General features: G+C 42.2%; 1 protein-coding gene across 11 annotated transcripts in view; it reads left to right on the forward strand.

Moving 5' to 3' along the window:
• Positions 1-25,570, forward strand: part of mark3a (MAP/microtubule affinity-regulating kinase 3a) — a 227,124-nt gene that overhangs the window by 13,216 nt on the left and 188,338 nt on the right. Inside the window, exon 4 of one of the 11 annotated variants that reach the window (XM_068038983.1) lies at positions 19,641-21,368. The exons of 9 other annotated variants lie outside the window; for them this stretch is intronic. In XM_068038983.1, coding sequence (XP_067895084.1) covers positions 19,641-19,688 — 48 coding nt within the window. In that variant the 3' untranslated portion in view covers positions 19,689-21,368. Of the gene's footprint in view, positions 1-19,640; positions 21,369-21,431; positions 21,462-25,570 lie in introns of those variants that run through there. One more of the 11 variants, XM_068038985.1, reaches the window with a different exon arrangement.

Here is a 25,570-nt window from a genome sequence, read left to right on the forward strand (position 1 = left end):
TGAACTTCTTGAGTGTTGATGCTGCACTCACCCAGGCAAATGCAGATATTCCATCACACTCCTGACTTGTGCCTTGTAGATTAGGGGTATCCAACCTTTTCGCGTGGGGGGGAGCCACATTACAATTTTTGTCCTACAATTTTTGGCCGATGAGAGAATTTCAGAAAGATCTTTGAAGGCATTAAAAATTTATCTTGCTATTAATTAAAACGAAAACAAACATGCATTTTTGTGAGGAAGCTTGAAATGAGAAGACTAATTTATTGACTTACTTTCTCATCACGATATTGAACACTGATTTAGTGACGTACCTGGCATTATATTTGTTTGATGTATCCGTAGTATTCCAGATAGATGTCCATCTGTCAGGAGTGATCTTGAACTCTATCTCTTCCCCCACCTCTCTGTCTGTGTGTCTCTCTCTCTCAGCCCCGCTTCTCTGTTTGTCTGTCTGTCTGTCTCCCACCCCCCTGGTTTACCTTTCTCCCCTCTTTCTGTCTGTCTGTCTCCACCCACCAGTCTCTCTCTCCGTCTGATTGTCTCTCTCTCCCCCTCCCCCACGCCCTGTTCTCTGTAATTAGAACTGTCACTGACCTCATTTCTGGAGATCTTCTTTCCACGGCCTCCAACCTCATTGTCCTTCAAAGCTGTACTGCCAGTTTCTACCACCTTCCCAAAATTCACAAACAAGACTGCCCTGGTAGGCCCATTGCTTTAGCCTGTTGCTCCACTGAACTGATTTCTTCCTATTTCGACTTTTTTTTTCTCCCCTTGTCCAGTCTGTTCCTACCTCTTCTGATGCCCTGCGTCATGGGTCCTAACTATGCCTGCCTTTTTGTGGGCTGTGTGAAACATTCCTTGTTCCAGTCCTACTCAGGGCCCCTCCCTCGCCTGTCTTTCCAGTACATTGATGACTATATGGTACCACTTCCTGCTGTCGTCCTGAACTGGAAAATTTCATTGACTTTACTTCCAATTTCCACCCTTTTCTCTCCTTCGTATGGTCCATCCATGACTCTTCTCTTCCTTGACTTCTCTGTCTCCATTTTTGGAGATAGGTTGTTAACCAATTTTCACTAAAGGCCCACAAACTCCCGTAGATAATTTGACTATACTTCCTCACACCCTGCTTTCTATAAGGACTCCATTCCATTCTCCCAGTTTCTCCATTTCCGTCGCATTTGTTGGGATGATGCAACCATACAAGCGCTTCCGATATGTCTCCCTTTTCCCTCAACCAAGGGATTTCCCCCCCTACCCTACTGTAGTTAACGGGGCCCTTGACAGTGTACGTTCTATTTCAGCTCTCACCCTTTCCCCTCCCTCCCAGAACCTCATGTTCCACCCTGCCAGCCTCCATGTTCAATGGATTATCCTCTGCCATTTCTGGCACCTCCAGTGTGTTGCCGCCCCCAAACACATCTTCCTCTCTTCAGCATTCCAAAGGGACCGATCTCTCTGCGACACTCTGGTCCACTCCTCAATCACCAACACCCCTGCCTTTCCTATGGCACTTCTCCGTACAAGCACAGGAGATGCAGCACCTGCCCTTTTACCTCCTTCCTTCTCGCTGTCCAAGGCTTGAAACACTCCTTCCAAGTGAAACAACGATTTACTTGTACTTCTTTGAATTTAGGATACTGTATTTGCTGTTCACGATGTGGTCGCCTCTACATTGGGGAGACCAAATGCTGATTAGTTGACCGCTTTGTGGAACACCACAGGTGCAGTCCACAGGTGTGACCCTGAGCTTCCTGTCTGTCATTTCAATTCTCTACCTTGTTCCCACTCTAACCTTTCTGTCCTTGACCTACTATAGTGTACTAATGAAGCTCGAGGAGCAGCACCTCAACTTTCAACTGGGCACTTTACAACTTTCTGGACTTGATATTGAGTTCAACAATTTTGGATCATAACCTCTGCCCCATTTTGTTTTGTATTTTTTCTTCTTGTTTCATTCCTACTTTGTGTTCGGACAGCTACTGTCCTGCCATTCACACCTAGACACACCTTTTGTTTCTTTACTGTCCCATTACCACTCCCTTTGGCTTTGTACCATGAAATCTTTTGTCATTTAATTTGTCTTGCCCTCCATTCTATCACAGACTTTCCCTTTTGTTGTTCTTCCAACCCTCCCATCTTTCAATTGCTCAAAACCTATTACATTTCTAGCTTTTCTCAGTTCTGATCAAAGATCACAAACCTCAAACGTTAACTCTGTTTCTCTCTCCACAGATGCAGCCAGACCTGCTGAGTATATCCAGCATTTTTTTTAAATTTCAGATTCCAGCATCAGCAGTATTTTGCTTTTGACATTTTATATGGCTGGTCCGATTAAGTTTCTGGTCAATGGTAAACCCTGGGATCTTGGTGCAGGATTCAGTGATGATAATGCCATTGAATGTCAAGGGGCGATGGTTGGATTCTTTCTTGTTGGAGGTGGTCATTGCCTGGCACCTGTGCGGCACAAATGTTATTTACTACTTATCAGCCCAAGCCCGAATGTTGGCCAGGTCTTGCTACACGGGGCCATGGACTGCTTCAGTATCTGAGGAGTCGTGAATGGTGCTGACCATTGTGCAATCATCAGCAAATATCCCCACACCTGATCTTGTGATGGAGGGAAGGTCATTGATGAACATTTGAAGATGGTTGGGCCTAGGACATTACCCTGAGGAAGTCCTGCAGTGATGTCCTGAGGCTTAGATGTCAAGCCTCCAATGACGACAACCATCTTCCTTAGTACTAGGTATGACTCCACCCATTTACGAGTTTTCCCCCTGATTCCCACTGACTTCAATTTTACTAGGGCTGCTTGATGCCACACTCAGTCAAATGCTGCCTTGATACCAAGGTCAGTTACTCTTACCTCACCTCTTGCGTTCAGCTCTTTTATTCATCTTTGCATGTTGTAATGAGATCTGGTGACAAGTGGCCCTGGCATAACCCAAATTGACCATCGGTGAGCAGGCTATTAAAGTCATAGTCATAGAGAGATACAGCACTGAAACAAACCCTTCGGCCCGAGTCTGTGCCGACCAACAACCACCCACTTATGCGAATCCTACATTAATCCCATATTCCCTACCACATCCCCACCATTCTCCTACCTACACTAGGGGCAATTTACAATGGCCAATTTACCTATCAAACGAGTAAGTGCCGCTTGGTAGCACTGTCAACAGCAATCACTTCCATCACTTTGCTGATGATTGAGAGTAGACTGATCGGTCGCATTGGATTTGTCCTGCTTTTTGTGGACAAGGCATAGTTGAACATTTCCACATTGTCAGGTAGATGCCAGTGTTCTAGCTGTAGTGGAACAGCTTGGCTTGGAGTGTGGCTAGTTCTGGAGCACAAGTTTTGAGTACTACAGCCGGATGTTGTCAGGGTCCATAGCCTTTGCAGTGGTCAGTGCCTTCAGTTGTTTCTTGATATCGTGTGGAGTGAATTGAATTGGCTGAAGACTGGCATCTGTGATTCTGGAGACCTTTGTTATTTGTTTGTGGGATGTGGGCATTACTGGCTAGACCAGCATTTATTACCCATCCCTAATTGCCCTTGAGAAGTTGGTGATGAGCTGCCTTTTTGAACTGCTGAAGTCCTTGGGATGTAGGTACAGCAAGTTCCAGGATTTTGACCCAGCGATGATATCTGTGATAACGGTAATACCATTCCAAGCCAGGATGGTATGTGGCTTGAAGGGGCACTTGCAGGTGGTGGTATTTCCCATGCATTTGCTGCTGTTGTCCTTCTAGGTGATAGAGGTTGTGGGTTTGAAAGGTGCTGTCGAAGGAAGTTTGGTGAGTTGCTGCAGTGCATCTTGTAGATGATGCGCACTGCTGCCACCGTGCATTGGTGGTGAAGGGAGTAAATGTTGAAGGTGGTGGATGGGGTGTCAGTCAAGTGGGCTGCTTTGTCCTGGATGATGTCGAGCTTCTTGAGTGTTGTTGGAGCTGCACCCATCCAGGCAAGTAGAGAGTATTCCATCACACTCCTGACTTGTGCCTTGTAGATGGTGGGCAGACTTTGGGGAGACAGGCGGTGAGTTAACTTGCCGCAGAATTCCTAGCCTCTGACCTGCTCTTGTAGCCATGGTATTTATATGGCTGATGCAGTTCGGTTTCTGGTCAATGGTAACCTCCAGGATGTTGACAGTGGGGGATTCAGCGATGGTAATGCCATTGAAGATCGAGGGGAGATGGTTAAATTCTCTCTTGTTTGAGAAGGTCATTACCTGGCACATGTGTGGCGCTAATGTTACTTTCCACTTATCAGCCCAAGCCTGGATATTGTCCAGGTCTTGCTGTGTCTGGACACGGACTACCTCAGTATCTGAGGACTCGCGAATGGTGGTGAACATTGTGCAATCATCAGCGAACATCCCCATTTCAGACCTTACAATAGAGGGAAGATCATTGATGAAACAGCTGAAGATGGTTGTGCTTAGGGCACTACCCTGAGGAACTCCTGCAGTGATGTCCTGGGACTGAGATGATTGACCTCCAACATGACAACCATCTTACTTGGTGCTAGGTATGACTGCAACCAGCCAAGTGTTTTACCCTTGATTCCCATTGACTCCAGCTTTGCTAGGGTTCCTTGATGCTATACTCGGTCAAATGCTGCCTTGATGTCAAGGGCAGTCACTCTCACCTCACCTCTGGAGTTCTGCTCTTTAGTCAGTGTTTGGGCCAAGGTTGTAATGAGGTCAGGTGCTGAGTGGCCCTAGTGGAACCCAAACTGAGCATCACTGAGCAGGTTATTGTTGAGCAAGAGTCGCTTGATAGCATTGTCGATGACCCCTTCCATCACTTTGCTGATGATTGAGAGTAGACTGATGGGGCGGTAATTGCCGGGTTGGTGTTGTCCTGCATTTTGTGTACAGGATATACCTGGGCAATTTTCTATGTTGGCGGATAGATGCCAGTGTTGCAGCTGTACTGGAACAGCTTGGCTAGGGGCACAGCTAGTCCTGGAGCATAAGTCTTCAGTACAATTACCGGAATGTTGTCAGGGCCTACAGCCTTTGCTGCTTCCGTCATTTGGCATGCAAGTACTTCTGTGTTGTAGCTTCACCAGGTTGACACTTCACTTTTAGGTATGCCTGGTGCTGCTCCTGGCATGTCCTTTTGCACTCTTCATTGAAGCAGGGTTAGTCCCCTGGCTTGATGGTAATGGTAGAGTGGGGGATATGCTAGGCCATGAGGTTACAGATTGTATTTGAATACATTTCTGCTGCTGATGGCCCACAGCGCCTCATGAATGCCCAGTTTTGAGCTGCTGGATCTGTTCTGAATCTATCCCATATAGTATAGTTGTAGTACCACACAACACAATGGAGGGTATCCTCAGTGTGATGGGACTTGGTCTCCACAAAGACTGTGCGATGGTCACTCTTGCCAATATTCTCGTGGGCAGATGCATTTGTGACAGATATTTGGTGAAGACAAGGTCACGTCAGTTTTTCCCTTCAGTTAGTTCTCTCACCACAAGCTGCAGGCCCAGTCTGGCAGATATGTCCTTCAGGACTCGCCCAGCTCGGTCAGTACACAAGAAATAGGAGCAGAAGTAGACCATATGTCCCATTGAGTCTGCTCCGCCATTCAATACGATCATGGCTGATCTTGGGCTTCAATTCCACTTTCCTGCTCGCTCTCCATATTTTTTTTAATTCATTCATGGGATGTGGGCGTTGCTGGCCAGGCCAGCATTTATTGCCCATCCCTAATTGCCCTTGAGAAGGTGGTGGTGAGCTGCCTTCTTGAACCGCTGCAGTCCATTTGGGGTAGGTATACCCACCATGCTGTTAGGAAGGGAGTTCCAGGATTTTGACCCAGCGACAGTGAAGGAACGGCGATATAGTTCCAAGTCAGGATGATGTGTCACTTGGAGGGGAACTTGCAGGTGGTGGTGTTCCCATGCATTTGCTGCCCTTGTCCTTTTGGTTGGTAGCGGTCGTGGGTTTGGAAGGTGCTGTCTAAGGAGCCTTGGTGCATTGCTGCAGTGCATCTCATAGATGGTACACACTGCTGCCACTGTGCGTTGGTGGTGGAGGGAGTGAATGTTTGTAGATGGGGTGCCAATCAAGCGGGCTGCTTTGTCCTGGATGGTGTCGAGCTTCTTGAGTGTTGTTGGAGCTGCACCTATCCAGGCAAGTGGAGAGTATTCCATCACACTCCTTACTTGTGCCTTGTAGATGGTGGACAGGCTTTGGGGAGTCAGGAGGTGAGTTACTTGCCTCAGGATTCCTAGCCTCTGACCTGCTCTTGTAGCCATGGTATTTATATGGCTACACCAGTTCAGTTTCTGGTCAATGGTAGCCCCTAGGATGTTCATAGTGGGAGATTAAGCTATGGCAATGCCATTGAATGTCAAGGGGAGATGGTTAGATTCTCTTTTGTTGGAGATGGTCATTGCCTGTCACTTGTGTGGCGTGAATGTTACTTGCCACTTACCAGCCTAAGCCTGGATATTGTCCAGGTCTTGCTGCATTTCTATACAGACTGCTTCAGTATCTGAGCGGTCACGAATGGTGCTGAACATTGTGCAATCATCAGCGAACATCCCCACTTCTGACCTTATGATTGAAGGAAGGTCATTGATGAAGCAGCTGAAGATGGTTGGGCCTAGGACATCTATTCCTTGATTCCCTGCAGGACCAAAAATCTATTTATCCCAGCCTTAAATGTTTTCAATGATGGAGCATCCACAACCCTCTGGGGTAGAGAATTCCAAAGATTCAGAACCCTTTGATTGAAGTAATTTCTCCTCATCTCAGTCCTGAATGATTGATTGACCCCTTATCCTGAGACCATGTCCCCGTGTTCTTGATTCCCTGACCAGTGGGAACAATCTCTCAGCTTCTACCCTATCAAGCCCTTTCAGAATCTTGTATGTCTCAATTAGATCACCTCTCATTCTTCTAAACTCCAGAGAATATAGATCCAATTTACTCAGCCTCTCATCATAGGACATCCCCCTCATCCCAGGAACCAATTTAGTAAATCTTCGCTGCACTGCCGCCAGAGCAAGCATATCCTTTCTTAAATGTGGAGACCAAAACTGCACACAGTATTCCAGGTGCGGTCTCACCAAAGCCCTGTACAATTTTAGTAAGACTTCTTTATTCCTGTACTCCAGTCCCCTTGCAATAACGGCTAGCATGCATTTGCCTTCCTAATAGCCTGCTGCACCTGCATGTTAACTCTGTGCATTCTCTGTACGAGTACCCCCCAGTGTCTCTGAACATCAACACATACCAGTTTCACACCTTTTTAAAAAAAATATTATGCTTTTCTATTTTTATGACCAAAATGAACAACTTCACGCTTCGCTACATCACATTCCATTTGCCATCTTGTTGCCCACTCACTTAACCTGTCGATATCTCTTTGCAGCCTCTCTACGTCCTCCTTGCAGCTTACCTTTCCACTGAGCTTTGTATCATCAGCAAACCTAGAAACATTACTCTGTCTCTTTATCCAAGTCATTAATATAGAGTGTAAATAGCTGAGGTCCAGGCACTGATCCTGTGGCACCCCATTATTCACTGTCTGCCAACTTGAAAATGCCCCATTTATGCTCACTCTCTGCTTCCTGTCTGTTAACCAATCCTCTATCCAGGCTAATATATTACCCCCAACACCATGAGCCCTTATCTTGCCTTTTCATCTTTTATGTGGCACCTTATCAAATGCCTTTTGAAAATCCAGGTATACTACATCTACTGGTTCCCCTTTACCCTACTAGTTACATCCTCAAAAAACTCTTAATAAATTTGTCAAACAGGATCTCCCTTTAATAAAACCATGCTGACTTGTTCTAATCATACTAGGCTTTTCCAAGAACAATGTTAAGTCTTAATAGTTTCCAGCATCTTCCCAATGACTGATAGGCTAGCTGGCCTGTAGTTCCCTGTTTTCTCTCTACCTCCTTTCTTGTAAAGCAGTGTAACATTTGCCAACTTCCAATCTGACGGGACCATTCCTGAATCTGAAGAATTCTGGAAAATCATAGCCAGCGCATCCACTATCTCTGCAGCTATCTCTTTTAGAACCATAGAATGTAGGCCATCTGGTCCCGTGGACTTGTCAGATTTTAGTCCCTCATGTTTCTCCAGTAGTTGCACTACCAAGCCATGTCTGGTGATGGACATTAAGGCCCCCACCCTGAGTACATTCTGTGTTCTTGCTAGTGCTTCTTCCAAGTGGTGTTCAATATGGAGGAGTACTGATTCATGAGCTGAGGGAGGGTGGTGGCTGGTAATCAGTAGGAGGTTTCCTTGCCCATGTTTGACCTGATGCCATGAAACTCCCTCCTGACTGTGTACCACTACTTTGGCACAGGACATACCCAGGGATTGTGATGGAAATCTGGGACATTGGCTGTAAGATATGATTCAGTGAATGTGACCTATATTAGGCTGTTGCTTGATTATACTGTGGGATAGCTCTTCCAATTTTGGCATAAGTACCCAGATGTTATTGAGGAGAACTTTGCAGGGACGACTGAGCAAAGTGTGCCTCGGTCATTTCCGGTGCCTGTGTTGATGCTGGGTGGTCAATCTGGTTTTATTCTTATTTGACTTTTCTGTAGCGGTTTGATAAACTGGCTTAATAGGGTATTTCAGAGGGCAGTTAAGAGTCAACCACATTGCTGTGTGTCTGGAGTCACACATATGCCAGACCTTGTAAGGCCGGCTGATTTCCTTCCCTAAAGGATGTTGGTGAACCAGATGGACATTTTCGGCAATCTAGCCACCAAGAATACTTGGCATCAGGTGGCAGGACTATATCTCCAACACAGAAGTCCTTGAAGCGGCCAACATCCCCAGCTTATACACACTACTGAGTCAGCGGCGCTTGAGATGGCTTGGCCATGTGAGCCGCATGGAAGATGGCAGGATCCCCAAAGACACATTGTACAGCGAGCTCGCCACTGGTATCAGACCCACCGGCCGTCCATGTCTCCGTTATAAAGACGTCTGCAAACGCGACATGAAATCGTGTGACATTGATCACAAGTCGTGGGAGTCAGTTGCCAGCATTCGCCAGAGCTGGCGGGCAGCCATAAAGACAGGGCTAAATTGTGGCGAGTCGAAGAGACTTAGTAGTTGGCAGGAAAAAAGACAGAGGCGCAAGGGGAGAGCCAACTGTGCAACAGCCCCAACAAACAAATTTCTCTGCAGCACCTGTGGAAGAGCCTGTCACTCCAGAATTGGCCTTTATAGCCACTCCAGGCGCTGCTTCACAAACCACTGACCACCTCCAGGCGCGTATCCATTGTCTCTCGAGATAAGGAGGCCCAAAAGAACTCAGCCACCATTAGTGAGATTAGCTTTTTATTCTAGATTTATTCATTCATTGAATTTAAATTTCTCGAGCTGCTGTGGTGGAATTTGAACCCATGTCTCTGGAGCATTAGTCTGGGCCCCTGGATTACTATTTCAGTAACATTACCAATAATCTAACATTTCCTCATCCAAGACAAAACTGCTCAAGTTACAGAGCCAACAATATTCTTACTAGGATAAACCATTCAGTAATTCTTTTTAGGTTGGCCATATGGAGCAGATTGCATTAACATCTTCAAATGAGTTTTTTTTTATTGTGGCTAAGAATGTATGTACATTACAATCATTTTTATTTGATTTTGTGTAATTATTTACATCAGTTTAGCACTTTTAAGTACTTCAGTGCTGTCAGACTGGCACAAGGAGACTGCAAGGATTTGAAGCCAAACCAGGTGATAAGCTATCATAATATGATACAGCATAGAAGGAGGCCATTCAGCCCATCATGACAGCTCTTTGGTAGAGCTATCCAATTAGCCCCACACCTTTGTTCTTTCTCCATAATCCTGTATTTATTTTCTTTTCACGCATTTATCCATTTCCCTTTTGAAAGTTACTATTGAATCTGATTTCACCGCCCTTTCAGGCAGTGTGCCTCCCAGATCAATTTGTTGTATAAAAATTTTTCCTCATGTTGCCTCTGGTTCTTTTGCTAATCACCTTAAATCAGTGTCCTCTGATTACTGATGCTCCTGCCACTGGAAACTGAGTAAATAAGGGGAAACTATCAAAACTGTTCATAATTTTGAATAACTCTATCAAATTTCTTCTTAACCTTCTCTACTCTAAGGAGAACAACCTTGGCTTCTCCAATCTTTCCACATAACTGAAGTCCCTCATCCCTGGTACCATTCTAGTCAATCTCCTCTGTACCCTCTAAGGCTTTGACATGCTACCTAAAGTGTGGTGCCCAGAATTGACCATAATGTTTCAACTGAGGCCTGACGGGTGTTTTACAGATTTTAGCATAACTTCCTTGCCTTTGCATCTCTGACTTTTTTTTTTAATTGGTTCATGGGATGTGAGCATCGCTGACAAGGTTAGCATTTGTTGCCCATCCCTATTTGGCCTTGAGAAGGTGGTGGTGAGCCACCTTCTTGAACTGCTGCAGTCCATCTATTAAGAAAGTCAAGGATCCCGTATGCCTTTTTAACAGCCTATTCAAGTGCTCTGTCAGCTTCAAAGATTTTTGTACTTGCACCCCAGGTCTGTCTGTTCCTGCACCCTCTTTATGATGGTACCATTTAGTTTATATTTTCTTTTCTCATTCTTCCTACTAAAATGCATCGCATCAAACTTCTCTGCGTTAAGGTTCATCTGCCATGTGTGCCCATTTATTAGTCTGTCTATGTCCTCCTAAAGTCTGTTACTTTCTACATTGCAGATAACATGAAATTCAAAAATGTAACAAACTTTGAAATTATATCCTGTATACCCAAGTCAATGTCATTAATATATATCAAAAAGAGCAATATGACACTTGCATGTTAAGTTTCTGGCAGCAAGAATTGATGCTCTCCATTTTCAAGTTTTTAATAGCACTTCTATATTTGAAAATAGAACAGTTGTACATGCACATCTTGAATGTTTATTGAATGTTTCTGTTGGACAATTCAATAAAATGTCAATAAATAAATCCATAATTAGGAAGTTTACATAGACTGTAAATTACCCTATTTACTAATTTCATTGACTTCATTTGTTAAAATCTGCTTGTGCAGATCATATGTTTTTGAAAATTGAAATTTTTCAATATTATTGAATGTTCAGAAATATTTTAAGTTAGTTTAAAGCAGAAAAATTGTTGGAATTTTCATGGATCTGGAACATTTGAATACATTGCAAATATATAGGATATCACTGTACGGGTGCAGGGCATTCTGTAACGGGAACTGCCTGAAGTCATGGCTCATGGCAGAACCAATGACATACGTTGGAAAAACTGCCCTTCAGACAGTTTCAGGAGTTAGGAAAAAGATTAAAAGAACAGGACCTCAAAGGTGGTAATCTCTGGATTACTTCTCGTGCCACATGCTGGTCTATAATAATACTCTGTTTTTGTCTGTCCGGACTGTTTTGATTGGTCAGTTTAAGGCGCGTACCTAGAGGGTTTATTGGGTGGGGCGCGTGGAGGACTGGGGCACGTAATGCACGTGTGGCTGCCAATGGTGGTTGAGGATGGGATGGATGGATGGAAGGAATGGGATGGAGTTGGCATGGGAGGTGTTGATGAGATGATGGAATTGGTTAAGTGTGGCAAAATGGTGGGAACAATTATTTAATGCAACTTACTATTCAAAAGTTATTCTGTGTGCTAAAAATGAAGCTTCTAGATTTGAATGAAAAAGTTTTTGAAAAGCTGTCAGGTGAATTAAAAGAATACATCAGCGTTGATTCTACAGATGAAGATAATACTTTATACCCTCCAGAGTTTCTACATAGTCTAACTCCAATGGGCATGCCGCAACACAAACTTAGATTCAAGGAAGGAGCAGTTATAATGTTGCTACGAAATTTGAATCCTGAGCAAGGAGGTTGTTTTGGAACAAGATTGGTAGTTAGGAAGCTGTTTTCTTCAATGCTAGATGCTGAAATTATAATGGACATATTTCAAGGAAATTGAGTGTTTATTCCTCAAATAATATTGAGCCCATCAGATCTAAATCTGCTTTTCAACCTCAGGAGAAAACCATTCCCAATTAAACTTACTTATTCAATGACTATGAACAAATCACAAGACAAAATTTGTTTTTATATCCCTGGGCTTGTTTTTACACGGACAGCTTTATGTAGCTTTTATCCAGAGTGAGTAGTTTTGATACTTTAAAGTCTTTGGTGAGAGAATGACTAGAATCCCTGAATTTCAAGAAGTACTGTTGCAGTAAAGATAATTTGACTGCAAATGTTTTGTCTGTCTCTGCTAGTAAGTATAGAAACAGCAAGATAGTGGCTAAAGGAAAGGCTTCATATTCCTGGAGCATTGGGACCAGTTCTGGAGTAGGAGGGACCTGTACAAGCCAGATGAGTTGCACCTGAACAGGGCAAGGATCAATATCCTCATGGGGAGGTTAACTAGTGTTGTGGGGAGGGTTTAAACTAATTTGAAGGGGAAGGGCACCAGGACGTAGCAGCAGAGGAAGAAAAGGTGCGTGGAAAACTGGGAGGGACAACCAGCAACAGAACAAAGAATAGTGTAGATGGAGCAGGGATTAGATGAAGGATAAAAGCAAAGCCAACTAGCATGGTGTTGAAATGGAAGTGTGTTAATGTGAAGAGTGGTAATGAAAAGAAAAGGAGACTTGAATTTATATAGCACCTTTCATGATCAACAGACGTCCCAGAACGCTTTACAGCCAATGAAATTCTTTTTGAAGTGTTGTCGCTGTTGTAATGTAGGAAACGCGGCTGTCAATTTGTGCACAGCGAGTTCCCACAAACAGCAATGTGATAATGACCAGATAACCTGTTTTTGTGGTGTTGATTGAGGGACTAATATTGGCCAGGGCACTGGGGATAACTCCTCTGCTCTTCTTTGAAATAGTGCATGAGATCTTTTACATCCACTTGAGAGGGCAGACAGGACCTTGGTTTAACATCTCATTCGAAAGACGCCACCTCCAACAGTGCAGCACTCTACTGTACTGGAGTGCCAGTCAAGATTTTGTGCTCAAGTCCTGTAGTGGACCAAATACGGTTGATGAGTTGCAGGCGCAAGTTGCTACATGGGATTATGATATAGTAGCTGTAGCGGCTTAAATGTGGGCAGGAGTGGGAACTAAGGATTTCTGGCAAAGGTGTATTCAGGGTGGCTAGGGAAGGAAAAAAAAAAAGAGTGGGGGTGGCAGTATTGATGGACAATATTACAGCTCATTCGAGGGACGATATACGAGCTGGTTAAAAAATTAAATCTATTTGGTTGGAGTTAAGGAACAGAAAAGGAGCTGTTACATCACTGGGTGTTTACTATAGATCCCCAAATAGTGAGGAGGTGATGGAGGAGTAAATTTGTAGGTAAATTTCAGAGAAATGTAAGAATAATAGAGGACTTCAATTACCCCAGTATAGACTGGGGAAAAACAGAGTAAAGGGCAACACAAGTGAAGAATTCCTAATGTGTACAGGAGAATGTCCATAATCGGTATGTTTCTAGCCCAATGAGGAAGGAAGCTCTCTTGGATCTAGTTTTGGCGAATGAAGTAGAGTAAGAGGAACGTGTTGTGGTGAGAGAACATCGGAGTAATTTCTTTGGCCTCCTTATCTCGAGAGACAATGGGTAAGCACCTGGAGGTGGTCAGTGGTGTGTGGAGCAGCGCCTGGAGTGGCTATAAAGGCCAATTCTAGAGTGACAGGCTCTTCCACAGGTGCTGCAGAAAAATTTGTTTGTCGGGGCTGTTATACAGTTGGCTCTCCCCTTGCGCTTTTGTCTTTTTTTCCTGCCAACTGCTAAGTCTCTTCGACTCGCCACACTTTAGCCCCGCCTTTATGACTGCCCGCCAGCTCTGGCGCACGCTGGCAACTGACTCCCACGACTTGTGATCAATATCACAGGACTTCATGTCGCGTTTGCAGACGTCTTTGAAGCGGAGACATGGACGGCCGGTGGGTCTGCTACCAGTGGCGAGTTCGCTGTACAATGTGTCTTTGGGGATACTGCCATCTTCCATGCGGCTCACATAGCCAAGCCATCTCAGGCGCCGCTGACTCAGTAGTGTGTATAAGCTGGGGATGTTGGCCGCCTCGAGGACTTTTGTGTTGGAGATACGGTCCTGCCACCTGATGCCAAGTATTCTCCGGAGGCGGCGAAGATGGAATGAATTGAGACGTCGCTCTTGGCTGACATACGTTGTCCAGAGGAACGTGTTGTGGTGAGAGAACATCGGAGTAATAGTGATCATAATATCATTAGGTTTAGAGTGGTAATGGAAAGGGATAAAGGGAAAAAAAAATCAAAGGTGAAAATATCCAACTGGAAGAGAACCAGTTTGAGAAGGAATCTAACACAATTGGATTTGAACCAAAGATTGGCTAGGAAACAGTAAATAAGCAATGGCAGGCCTTCAAAGCAGAGATAGTTTGGGTACCATCCAAGCATATTCCCATCAGGAGCAAAGATGGGGCATCAAAAGCTGGAGCTCCCTGGATGACAAAGAAAAGAGATTAAAGTGAAATAGTAAAAGGTTTATGACGAGTGTCAGGTGCGGAATACAGAGTGCAGGGAGAAATGAGGATATAAGAAGACCAAAGAGTATGAGAAAAGATTGAGTAACATAAAGGGAACCCAAAAATCTTTTATAAACATAAAAAGTTAAAGGAATGGTGGAGCTGATTAGGGACAAGAAAGGAAATCATCTTGTCGAGGCAGAGAGCATGACTGAGGTACTGAATGAGTACTTTGCACCTCTCTTCACAAAAGAAACAAATGGAGTAAATATTGCTATGGAGGAGTGGGTAGTAGAAACATTGCTAGGATAAAAATAGATGGAAAGGAGGTGCTAAATAGGTTGGCATCAATTAGTCAACAAGTCGCCCGATCCAGATGGGATGCATCCTAGGTTGCTGAAAGAAGCTAGGGTGGAGATGGCAGAAGTTTTGACAGCAATCTTTCAATCCTCCGTGGATATGGGAGTGATACTAGAGGACTGGAGGATTGCAGATGTTGCCATCCCTATTCGAAAAAGGGAGAGGGATAAATGTGGTAACTACAAGCCAGTCTTATGCCAGTGGTGGGAAAATTACTAGAGGCCATTGTGAAGGTCAAAATTACTTCTCACTTGGAGATGCATGGGTTTGTAAGTGACAACCAGCACATATTTGTTGAAGACAAATTGTGCCTGACTAATGTGATGGAGTTCTTTGAAGTATCAGAGAGGTTAATCAGTAGATGTATATAATGAAACCTCTAAATTAGGGACTTGCATTGTGTCCTTGTTTTCAAAATGGTTATGGCATGAACAGTAAACCAGGTGAGCCAAATATTCCAGGATTGGCTGTATCTCCTGCATCGTTCCTTTTTCTCACCCTCATCTGAGATCATGCTTAAATCTGGAGTCCTGCCATCAGGATGTGATTTCAGTTCATTTTCTGTTTGTTGGGTTTCCTGGTTCTTTGACATCCCATGTTCCTTTTCTATCGTGGGATGGATGTCCTGATCTTGGAATCTGCCACGTGGACAGTCTGCACAGGGTGAGGTGGCTACTATAGGGCGGGAGCACTTGGGCAATCCCATTCAATTTGTGGGGGGCGGTGGTGAATTAATGTCCTACAGACTCCTGGGACCCTTTTCCTCCCTGCATTGCAGCTACCAATATTTGAAGTCCTGGGAGTGCGTAGGCGGCTGCTAGTAGCTCATCAATACTGTATGTACTGGTGGAGTAGGGATGCCAACTCTAGTTGGAAGCATTCCTAGAGGTTTGACCACGTGGCATCTAGATCATCAGTATCCATAGTGCCAGCAAAACCGCTCCCTCCTATCATAGATCTGTGGAAGCATTTAATCTCTGATATAGAGGTCTTCATTACTCTAAAGCTGTTTTATCACCTGCTGGCTTGCACTTACCTCCTTGTCCAGTGTTTTAAGATGTACATTTACTTGGTGCATTGATAGCTGTTCATTGTTTCCACTTTGCGCGTATCTGTGGTTTCAAGGGCCAGTTTGTATGTAATATAATTCATTTGAGACGGTCAGTAAGTGCCCTTTTTTTTTTACAAGTGTCTTTTTTGAGATTTAACTGTTGATAAAAGTACCACATAAGACTTTCTCGGAAAACAGAAGCATATGTTATAAAAGGAATGTGGTAACTTGGGTACTTAATTGGCTATGGGATAGAAAGCAGAAAGTAATGAACAGATATTTTTCTGACTGAAGTGAAGTATGTAATGGGGTTCACAAGGAGTCAGTATTAGGACATTGCTTTTTTTCTTATAAAAATGACCTGGACTTGGATAAAGGGAGTACAATTTTGAAGATTGCAGATGTTATAAAACTTGTCAACGTAAATAGTAAGCAGAATAGTAGCAGACTTCAGGAGCACAGTGACAGACTGGTGAAATGGGCAGACATAACAGATGCAATTTAATGTGAATCACAGAGTCACAGAATTGTTACAGCACTGAAGGAGGCCATTTGGTCCATCGTGTCTACGCCGGCTCACCGAAAGAGCAGTTTACCTAGTGCTAATCCCAGTCCTTCTCCCCATAGCACTGCACATTCTTCCTTTTCAGATAATCCAGTTCCCTCTTGAATGCTATGAAGTGATGCATTTTGGGAGAAACAACAGAGAGGCAGTAGCATCTAAATTGAACTAATTTTGAGGGGGATACAAAAGCAGAGGGTCTTAGGTTGCATATTGAGAAACCTTTTGAAAATGGCAGGGCAAGTTAATAAGAGCAATTGAGAAAGCATATGGGATACTTGGCTTTGTAAATTGGGACATTGAATCCAAATATAAGAGAGTCATGGTAAATCTTTACAAATTTCTGGTTAGGCCTCAGCTGGAGCATTGTGTATAATTCTGGGCACCACACATTAGGAAAGATGTTAATGCCCTGGAAAAGGTACAGAAGAGGCTTGCTGCAATGATAGGGATAAGGGAGTTCAGTTATTTGGAGAAATTGGAGCAGCTGGGATTATTCTCCTTGGAGCAGAGAAGATGATGGGTGACTTAATGGAAGAATTCAAAATTGAGGGTTTTGTTGAGTAAGTAGGGAGGAACTGTTTCCTCATCGGTAACCAGATGTGATAGATTTAAAATAATTAACAGAAGAACTAATAGGGAAATGAAAATAAATTATTTCTCGCAGAAAGTTGTTGTGACCTGGAATGCACTACCTGAAAGGGTGGTGGAATCACATTTCATAGGAATTTTCAAAAGACAATTTGGCATGTATATGAAGAGAACTAATTTGTAAGGCTATTGGGTTAAATAGCTGGACAGCTCTTTCAAAGAGCTGGCAGAGCCACGACATGCCAAATGGCCCACTTATGTGCTATAAGATTTTATGATTTGAATAGTATGATAAATGTTGCCTGGTAATTTTGATATAATAATTTGATTAGAGAAAATACTTTATGAAATGTGTTAAATTCTATTTGTATTTTTGACAGTTATCCTGTGGTGTTGCTCATGTTAAGTCAGAGGATGTGCTGTTTTATAAAGACAGGAACATTACACCATATGGCGGCGCAGTGGTTAGCACTGCAGCCTCACAGCTCCAGGGACCCGGGTTCAATTCTGGGTACTGCCTGTGTGGAGTTTGCAAGTTCTCCCTGTGTCTGCGTGGGTTTCCTCCGGGTGCTCTGGTTTCCTCCCACATGCCAAAGACTTGCAGGTTGATAGGTTAATTGGCCATTATAAATTGCCCCTAGTATCGGAAGGTGGTAGGGAAATATAGGGACAGGTGGGGATATGGGGTTAGTGTAGGATTAGTATAAATGGGTGGTTGATAGTCGGCACAGACTCGGTGGGCCGAAGGGCCTGTTTCAGTGCTGTATCTCTAAACTAAAAATGTAAAGCATTATTTTGCTGCCAAAGTGTAATTAATGCTATCGAGTCTAATTGTTAAGAAAATGCTACTTGAATTCATTCAAAGATCCATTGCTCTTTAGAGCTGGGAAGACTGGCTTTGTTTATGTATAGGTTAACAAGAGCATACAGACTTGGTAGCTCCAGTATTTTCTGTTCCTGGTGAGTTTATGCATGTTGCAAATAACTGCCTTTGTTTCTTTCTGTTTTTTAAAAAAGACATTGTGACACAAAGTTACAATAGATTGCATAATATCTGAATTGAAATAGATTTCATAATATCTGAAGTGTGCATATGTAAACTTTTAATATTGTCCTGGATTTTGTGGTCAGTGGCAAAGGGCTAGTGCTTGCTGCTGTACTTGAAGAAAGCTGCCCATAAGGATTTGGCAGGTTTTGTAGGGTTGATTTAACCCTGCCCCCGCCAGTGTTTCATTCTGGCGTCTTCTATAGGAGATCTTTGGCATCCAGAAACAATGAAATCATCCAGCAGGCTGAGCAGCCAAATAGAATTGAAGAATTCTCTCAGAAAGCAAGTCATGAAGTAAAAATCATTATCATCATTCACCTTTTAATCATTTTAGAGAGTGAAATAAAGTTTGGACATACAATATCCTAAAATTTCCATAGGTTTTTAAAGTTTATCATGGAATGGAGGGAATGATTTTCCAGACTTCTAAAATTAGCTTTTCCAGGCCAGAGATGTTTTTAGCAGTAATTTTTACTTAGTATCCTGTTTAAAAACTAAATTGCACTTCATTCAACAAGGCTTAACTTTTTCAATGGTTTTTACAAGAAGCATAGTGCATAATAAGTTGAAGTTCACATCAAATTACTGATTCTGTGCTGATTCCATCTACAACGGTGCACCCTGTGGAGGAGCAGGGTATCACTGATAGCTACTTCCAGATTTCCGTGTCTATCTGTGCATGTGCGGCACCAGAAGTTGCTATCAGTTTACATAGTAATGACGGCAAATGCTGACAGTTCCGCCATCATTACAACAACAAATTCTGGGCCAATGTATATATAGATCTATATTAAAATAAAAATAGCACACATTTTGCCTGTATAACACTTTGATCATAATTTTTGATTATCTCAAAAAGAAATCTGAACTGAATGCTCAGAAAAGCAATGGAAAGATTTGAATTTGCTCAAAATTGTTTGCACAAACTTCTTTGGTAGCTTCCTTTTTCTACAAGGTTGGAATAAGGATTCTAACTTTAAGATGTGGAAGAAAATACATAATCACACGTTGTTTCATTAAACTTACCTATAACAACATCATTTGTGTCTTTGAGTAGCTTTGTTAACACTTTTACATGCCTAAGAGCCCCTCAAAAGCCTAAGTAAACGTTTCCCGGGGCTGTCACTAACAGTACCAAACAGGTACCAACCTGTAGTACTGGTCTCAATTTGTTCACAATAATTTCCAAGCATAATTTCGTTACAACTTGAAATTTATCTTTCTCCATACTGTGATAGATTGAAGTTTTTTTTTCTTTTTCTAAATTATTCAAAACCAAACTGGACATTGAATTTTAAAGACCTTGTTCAGGTCATGTTTTGCATTGTAGCTTGTCATGATCCCATGGAGATCAACAAACCAAAAGAATCGAATATACCAAATGGCCCCATTAGAAAAACCATACGTACAAGATTTCATTTTTATAAATTTTACTTTAACAATCAAACCAAAATCAATGTAAATTAAACATGAATTAACAGTGAAATCATGATATATGTATAATCATTTACAGATTACACGGCAATTATCAGATGTAACAAAGATATCTCGGATTTACTGAATCACCCTCTCCGCAAAGATGGCACTGAACAGCCACAAAGTTGCTCAGAACTATGAACTAATTCAAGTAGATTTCTAACTCCTGTCCTTCAAGATGCAAATTCGACAGCAGTTCCCCTGCAATATTGTCTCGACCAAAACTCTGCGCTGCTCTGGAACTTCCATAGTTATGCTCACGACAGCCTTAATGGTAAAGCTGCACCGGTGTTGCCTTAAGTATCTCTTTAAGTCACCGAAAACAGTTTCTGTAACTCTTATTTGCCAATTTCCAGCTCCCAAAATCAGTTTTCCAGTCTCAGCGGCTTGGCTGCAAAAAACAACACTTGCTAAACAGTCTGCAGCCTCCTTGAGCTATCAGTCTTAAAATCTGAGCTTGAATAGCTCTAGTCACATGCCTTTGGTCAAATGACTTTGTTTTATCTGCTTCCAACCAGTTCTGTTTCTTCAGAACCCTGAAATTTTTAGTTTCATTTTCAGTCAGGGTCTGACTCAACAAAAAGCTTTGAAACCAGAGTCAGTGTACCTAACAAAATTCAACAAGTCATCTGTTCCGATAATGATTGGCACACACTCCTCCACTGGCCCCGCACCGTGGACTCTATCACACTATCACGGGATTAATTTTTACTTCAGAGCAAGAGAAACTAGCTTCAAGAGAGAAATAAAGGTGATTACATCCATGCATTCTTTTGTTTATAGTGAGAATTTAAAAAATGCTCTTTCAGAATTTCTCAAGACAAATGTCAATCTGTCTTTGTTCAGTCTGTAACAGTGTTTAAGTTTGTTTTTTCAAATGATTTTCAAACCAGCTAGGATTTGTTATATGAAGCAAAGTATTGACATGAAAACCATTCTCTCTTATTTAAGAGAAACCGACCTGAACACAAGATCAGAACAAAGGGAATAATTAAAGCATTATACTAAGAATTCAGAATTCACTTTGTATCTGGAAAGTATGTTAAGTTGATGTGCTAACTTTTTATCCAACTGCAGTGGGTAAACAGTGAATTATTTTCACTGACTCTGGGCAAAACTCTTCAAAACCATTCGCCAAATTCTTCCATCAGAGATGTGTACCCTTATGCATGTCCACATCCTTTGAAATAGACTAATGGCTGAGCACATGAGCAATGCCACGGAAATCACTAACATAATAAGGTACTATATCTTGTACACATTGCTGTCACAATACGGATGTCATTAATGCAAATTTCTGTCACTTTTTAAATTCTAAATGTACAGAGCAACTTTTCCAGTCATTGAAAATACCCCATAATGTCTAAATTCTGATCCTGGCAATCTCAAAAAAAAAAACAAGCCAGTCATTTCACCCCACGTTCTGATCTGCAGCCGAAATAACAATTAAAACTCTTAATGTCACATGGTCCTCTCAATGTAAGCTGTATATTTAAACTTCAAAGCAACGCATGTTCCCTTTCGCATCTGAACAGTACATTGAACATTACATAGTATAAATATTTTGTCATTATAAAACAATGTATTGTCAGATTCAACTTGAGCAGTGCCACAAGGAGGTTTGTTAGTATAATGTAATAAAATGGTAGATCAGTATGCACTACTTGTTGATCATATTTATGGTGTTGCACATTAGCATCGCACTTTTTTATTGGGTTCAAAATTCATATTCTTAGAACAAATTATAATGCCAATTATAAAGGTTAATAATTTAATAAAGTAGAAACTTGAACCTTCTATCATTTTTTTTTTCAACATTTGACTACAGATCAGAAGTCATTAACTGAGAAGGAACCAAGCTCTACCAATCTAATGGTTTTTGATAACCTTTGTCTATCATTTATCTTCACAAATTCAAACAAATAAAAAATTCCTTATAAAAACATATGTTGAATTTACCTTTTTTGTATTTTTGAATGTCTTCATTATTTTCTGCCTCTCTGACAAGCCTATAGCTTTATTTTTTCTGTAGCTGTCACCTAGCACTTGTAATTTCGTATTGTACAGATGCAGAATCTGTATATATGCTTGTGGGGGGGAAAAAAAACTGCCCCCTCGCGCTCACTCATATTCACAATCAAACTCCCAATTTCCTCTTCATTGGCCCTGTGCTGTTATGATACGTCCGCTACTTTGGACCCATTAAATTATTCCCTCACCACTGTTTTTGACACCCTCGTTCCACTAAATTACTTTCCATCTCGCACCCCTGTAATTCTGTGTGGCATCTTAATTATCAAAGAAGAGGGCTGCAAACTCAAGTATACCTGGCACACACCCATTCTCATCAGCCATTGCCAGATTTCGTTTTGCCTGTGTTGAGCATTGCCATCTCTCTCTTCACCCAAAACTGCTCACTACTTCTTCAACTTCGGAGGGCAAGGACAACCAAAAGTTCTTTTTCTCCACAGATAATTACCTTTCTAAACAATTTTCTCCATCCATCTACCCTCATTTCCAACCAATGCAAAGAGTTTTTGCATTTTTTTGTCTCTGAGCATCTGCAGAACTGCCTCTGCTGCAATCCCCTTACTCTTTCTTTCCCCTCCACCAGACAGCATCCTACTGACCCCAATCACTGCAGTTTTCTCTTCCCCACCTCCGATGTCTTCTCCGCAATCCTTTCTTCCATGAGAATCACCACCTGCAGCCAGATCCCCTCCTCATTCGACTACTCAACTTCTCCATTGCTCTCATTCTGTTAGAACTTTGTTTGGGCACAGTTGCCCTCCCCCTGCCCTTCAATCACCATCATCACCACAATCCTCAAAAAAGCTCTTCCATGACCCATCTCAAATCTCCCTTTGCTCCCTAAGATCATCAAACACACTCAGTTAAGCGCTCAGTTCTCTGAAAATTCATTGTTTGAATCCTTCCGGTTCCACTTCCACCCTTTTGAATTGAGTTGGCCCGGCTCAAAGTTACTGATATCTTCAGGTGTGTTTTCTTTCCTTACTTGATCTTTCCACAGTGTTTGATCCGGTGGACCACCACAGCATTTCCTTGGTTAGCCTATTTGATATTGCCTTTGCTTGGTTCCATTCCTATTTACTTGAATGTAGCGAGCATATCTCCAGAAATTGCTTCACTTCCTGTCTCTGCACTGTCACTTTAGAACGTTTCAAGGATTTATTCTTGGCCCCCTCCTCTTCCTCGTTTGCATGCTGCCCATTGGTGACATCATCCATAGAGACAGTCAACTTCCATATGCATGCAAACAGCACTCAGTTCTACCACTCTCTCTTATAGTTGGCACTATAATTTGTTGTTCTAAGAATATGAATTCTGAACCCAATAAAAAAGTGTGCTAACATGCAACACCTTAAATATGGTCGACAAGAGACCACCTCCATGCTGTCTGACTGTTCACTGCTCTAAATGAGCAGCAGGAAAATTAAAGCTATCGCTTTTGTTTCATATAATAAATACTCCCTGACCCACATTCTGTCACCTGGCCCAGCCCTCCCTCCATGCTGAACCAGACCATGCAAAATCTTGGCTTCCTTATCTTTAATAAGCTTTAAAACTATATCCTATTGCCCACTTAATTTCACCCCAACAACATTGTGCACATCCTCCCCATCTCAACCCTTCTGTCACTGAAACTCTTGTCAACCTCTACACTTGCATACACCAGTGCCCTATTTGCTGGATTGCCATCTTCTATCTTTCGCAAACTCTCAACCTGCCCTGAATCCTGTTCCATGTTAAATCCTGCGCAACCATCCTTGATGGCTTTCTATCCCCCGTAAATCCGCATCTTCAAATCCCTCTATAGTAGCACCCAATTTCTGAAGCATCATATCCCGACTGGACCCTTCAGTCTGCTGCCTGGATTTTTTTGTGTTCTCCTATTGCTTCAGCATTGGTGGCAGAGGCTTCAGCTGGCTTGATCCTACTGTCTAGATTTCCATCCCTAAACCCCTGTGCCTCTTCATCCTCCCTCTCTTTTAAAACTTTTTTGAAACCCACCTCTGCACATCCTTCCCAGTCTTTCATTCCATGGCTAGGTGCCCATTTTCTCCCAGCTGTTTCCATTTGTCAAGTGCTTGCAAACATTTTTACATTAAAGGTGCTATTTAAATGCAAGATGGAGCTGTGGGCAGGTCACAGAGACATGTAGCACTCAGTTGTTAAATAATGGTGTATTCACGAACTTAGGGAGTTAGAAATCGGACAGTAATTGGAGAGGGTCAAGCTTGAGGAGAATGGTGAAGACAGAAGATTTGAAGGGAAGGGAAATGGTTCTTTGTGTATAAGAGCCATTAATGATATCAGTCAGCTTTGGGTTAAGGAAAGATAGTTAAGTGGTTATGTGTTAGGTGGGGAGATGACTAAGGGACCTTGTGGAGAAGGTGACCTTGGTGAGGGCAGAGGAAGTTACAGTGATGAGGGATTATGAGTAGGGTAAGATAGGATCAGGGGCATGAGATGGGAAGGAGATAGTTTATCATTGAGAAGAGTAGTCCGCTAAGATGATCCTAAATTGATAGGGGGATTTAGTTGCGAAGAAAAAAAGTGTAGTATTGCTTGAGATGTCAGATCTGTTTGATGGCCGAACAGGCCATGTGACAGGTGTGCTTAAGACTGGGCATGAAAGGTGAGGGTGGGAACTACTAGATGAATATTGGAGTTAAATGACCACAAGGGACCTCGTGGGGGCGAGGACATCAAAGGCAGAACCAAAGAGAGCTATTAAGCAGGTCAACAGTTTGAATATTATGGAAGACCAAAAGTGAAAAAAGTATCAGTGAGAATAGTGACATTTGAGATATTTGTGGACTAGGACTATCAGGCACTGAATTCTATATAGCATCATGATGATGATTTCATTAGTTCTTAGGATTTATTCATTCCAATCAAAAAAACCAATAGCAGAATGTACCACTCTGTGGGCAGAGAGTAGGTGTAGTAATGCAACTCCATTGATACTCCACAAATACGGTTTCTACTAGTTGTTTACAGTGCATTAAAACACTCATGGAGCCTATGGCTTAGACCCACACTGCTGTTAATCTTATCGTGCTGAGAGACAGGAAATCACATCTGAGATTGTGACTGAACTTTTTGCAACCTAATGCAGCGTTGAATCTGTGAGAAAGGCAGTAAAATAGCAATACAGATATGTCATTGCAGTTTATCTTGGCAAAGAGTGAACTGTTAGTAAATGCTAGAAGTGTCTAAAAATGGGCTGTTAATGTGATTTTAATATGCTTCATAGGTTAAGCAAGTCCATTTGATTATTTAAAAACTTGCTTTTTCCCATTTTGGTTGATTTTCAAAACATTTGATTTTAAAGTATGCTTTTCCATGATTGGGTTGCTGAACATGGAAACTGAATACAGGATGCAGTAGTGGTGTAACTTGTGATTGATATACATAAAGTATATTTTTAATATTTTATTTCATATGTTGATTTAATGATAGACAGCTGGAGTACATATGCAGCTTGTAATACAGGGCCTGAAAGTACAGCCCAGTGAGCAAGAATTAAAATGGATCAGCTGATTAAAGCAAGGTCTATTCTTCCTGTTCATTGCTTCATCATGACTCACAAATAGTGATCACTTAAAAGATGTAAATATTTTGAGACAGCGTTTCAAACAACCAAGTAGAGGAAATGACAGTTACATTGTTTACTTAAATACAGCAAGGGCAGCACATACAACAAAATGTTTTCCTTTTGAGCAATTGTTTCATTGACCAGACTAAGCAAAAGTTCTAAAAATAGCGACAGTCCCTCTGGTTACATGGCTTAATTAATTTGTACAGATGAACTCTGATATGTATACCGCAAAATGGGTTTGGAGAAAAAGGCTCTTTGAGCCCTTTAATTTGATCCTTTCCCATCACAATTTATAACCTCTGCCCTCATATCCTGCAGTTCTGTGTGTCTGAGGTGTTGCT

This window comes from Heterodontus francisci, chromosome 9 (assembly GCF_036365525.1).
Source record: "Heterodontus francisci isolate sHetFra1 chromosome 9, sHetFra1.hap1, whole genome shotgun sequence".
In the NCBI taxonomy this organism is placed as follows: Eukaryota; Metazoa; Chordata; class Chondrichthyes; order Heterodontiformes; family Heterodontidae; genus Heterodontus; species Heterodontus francisci.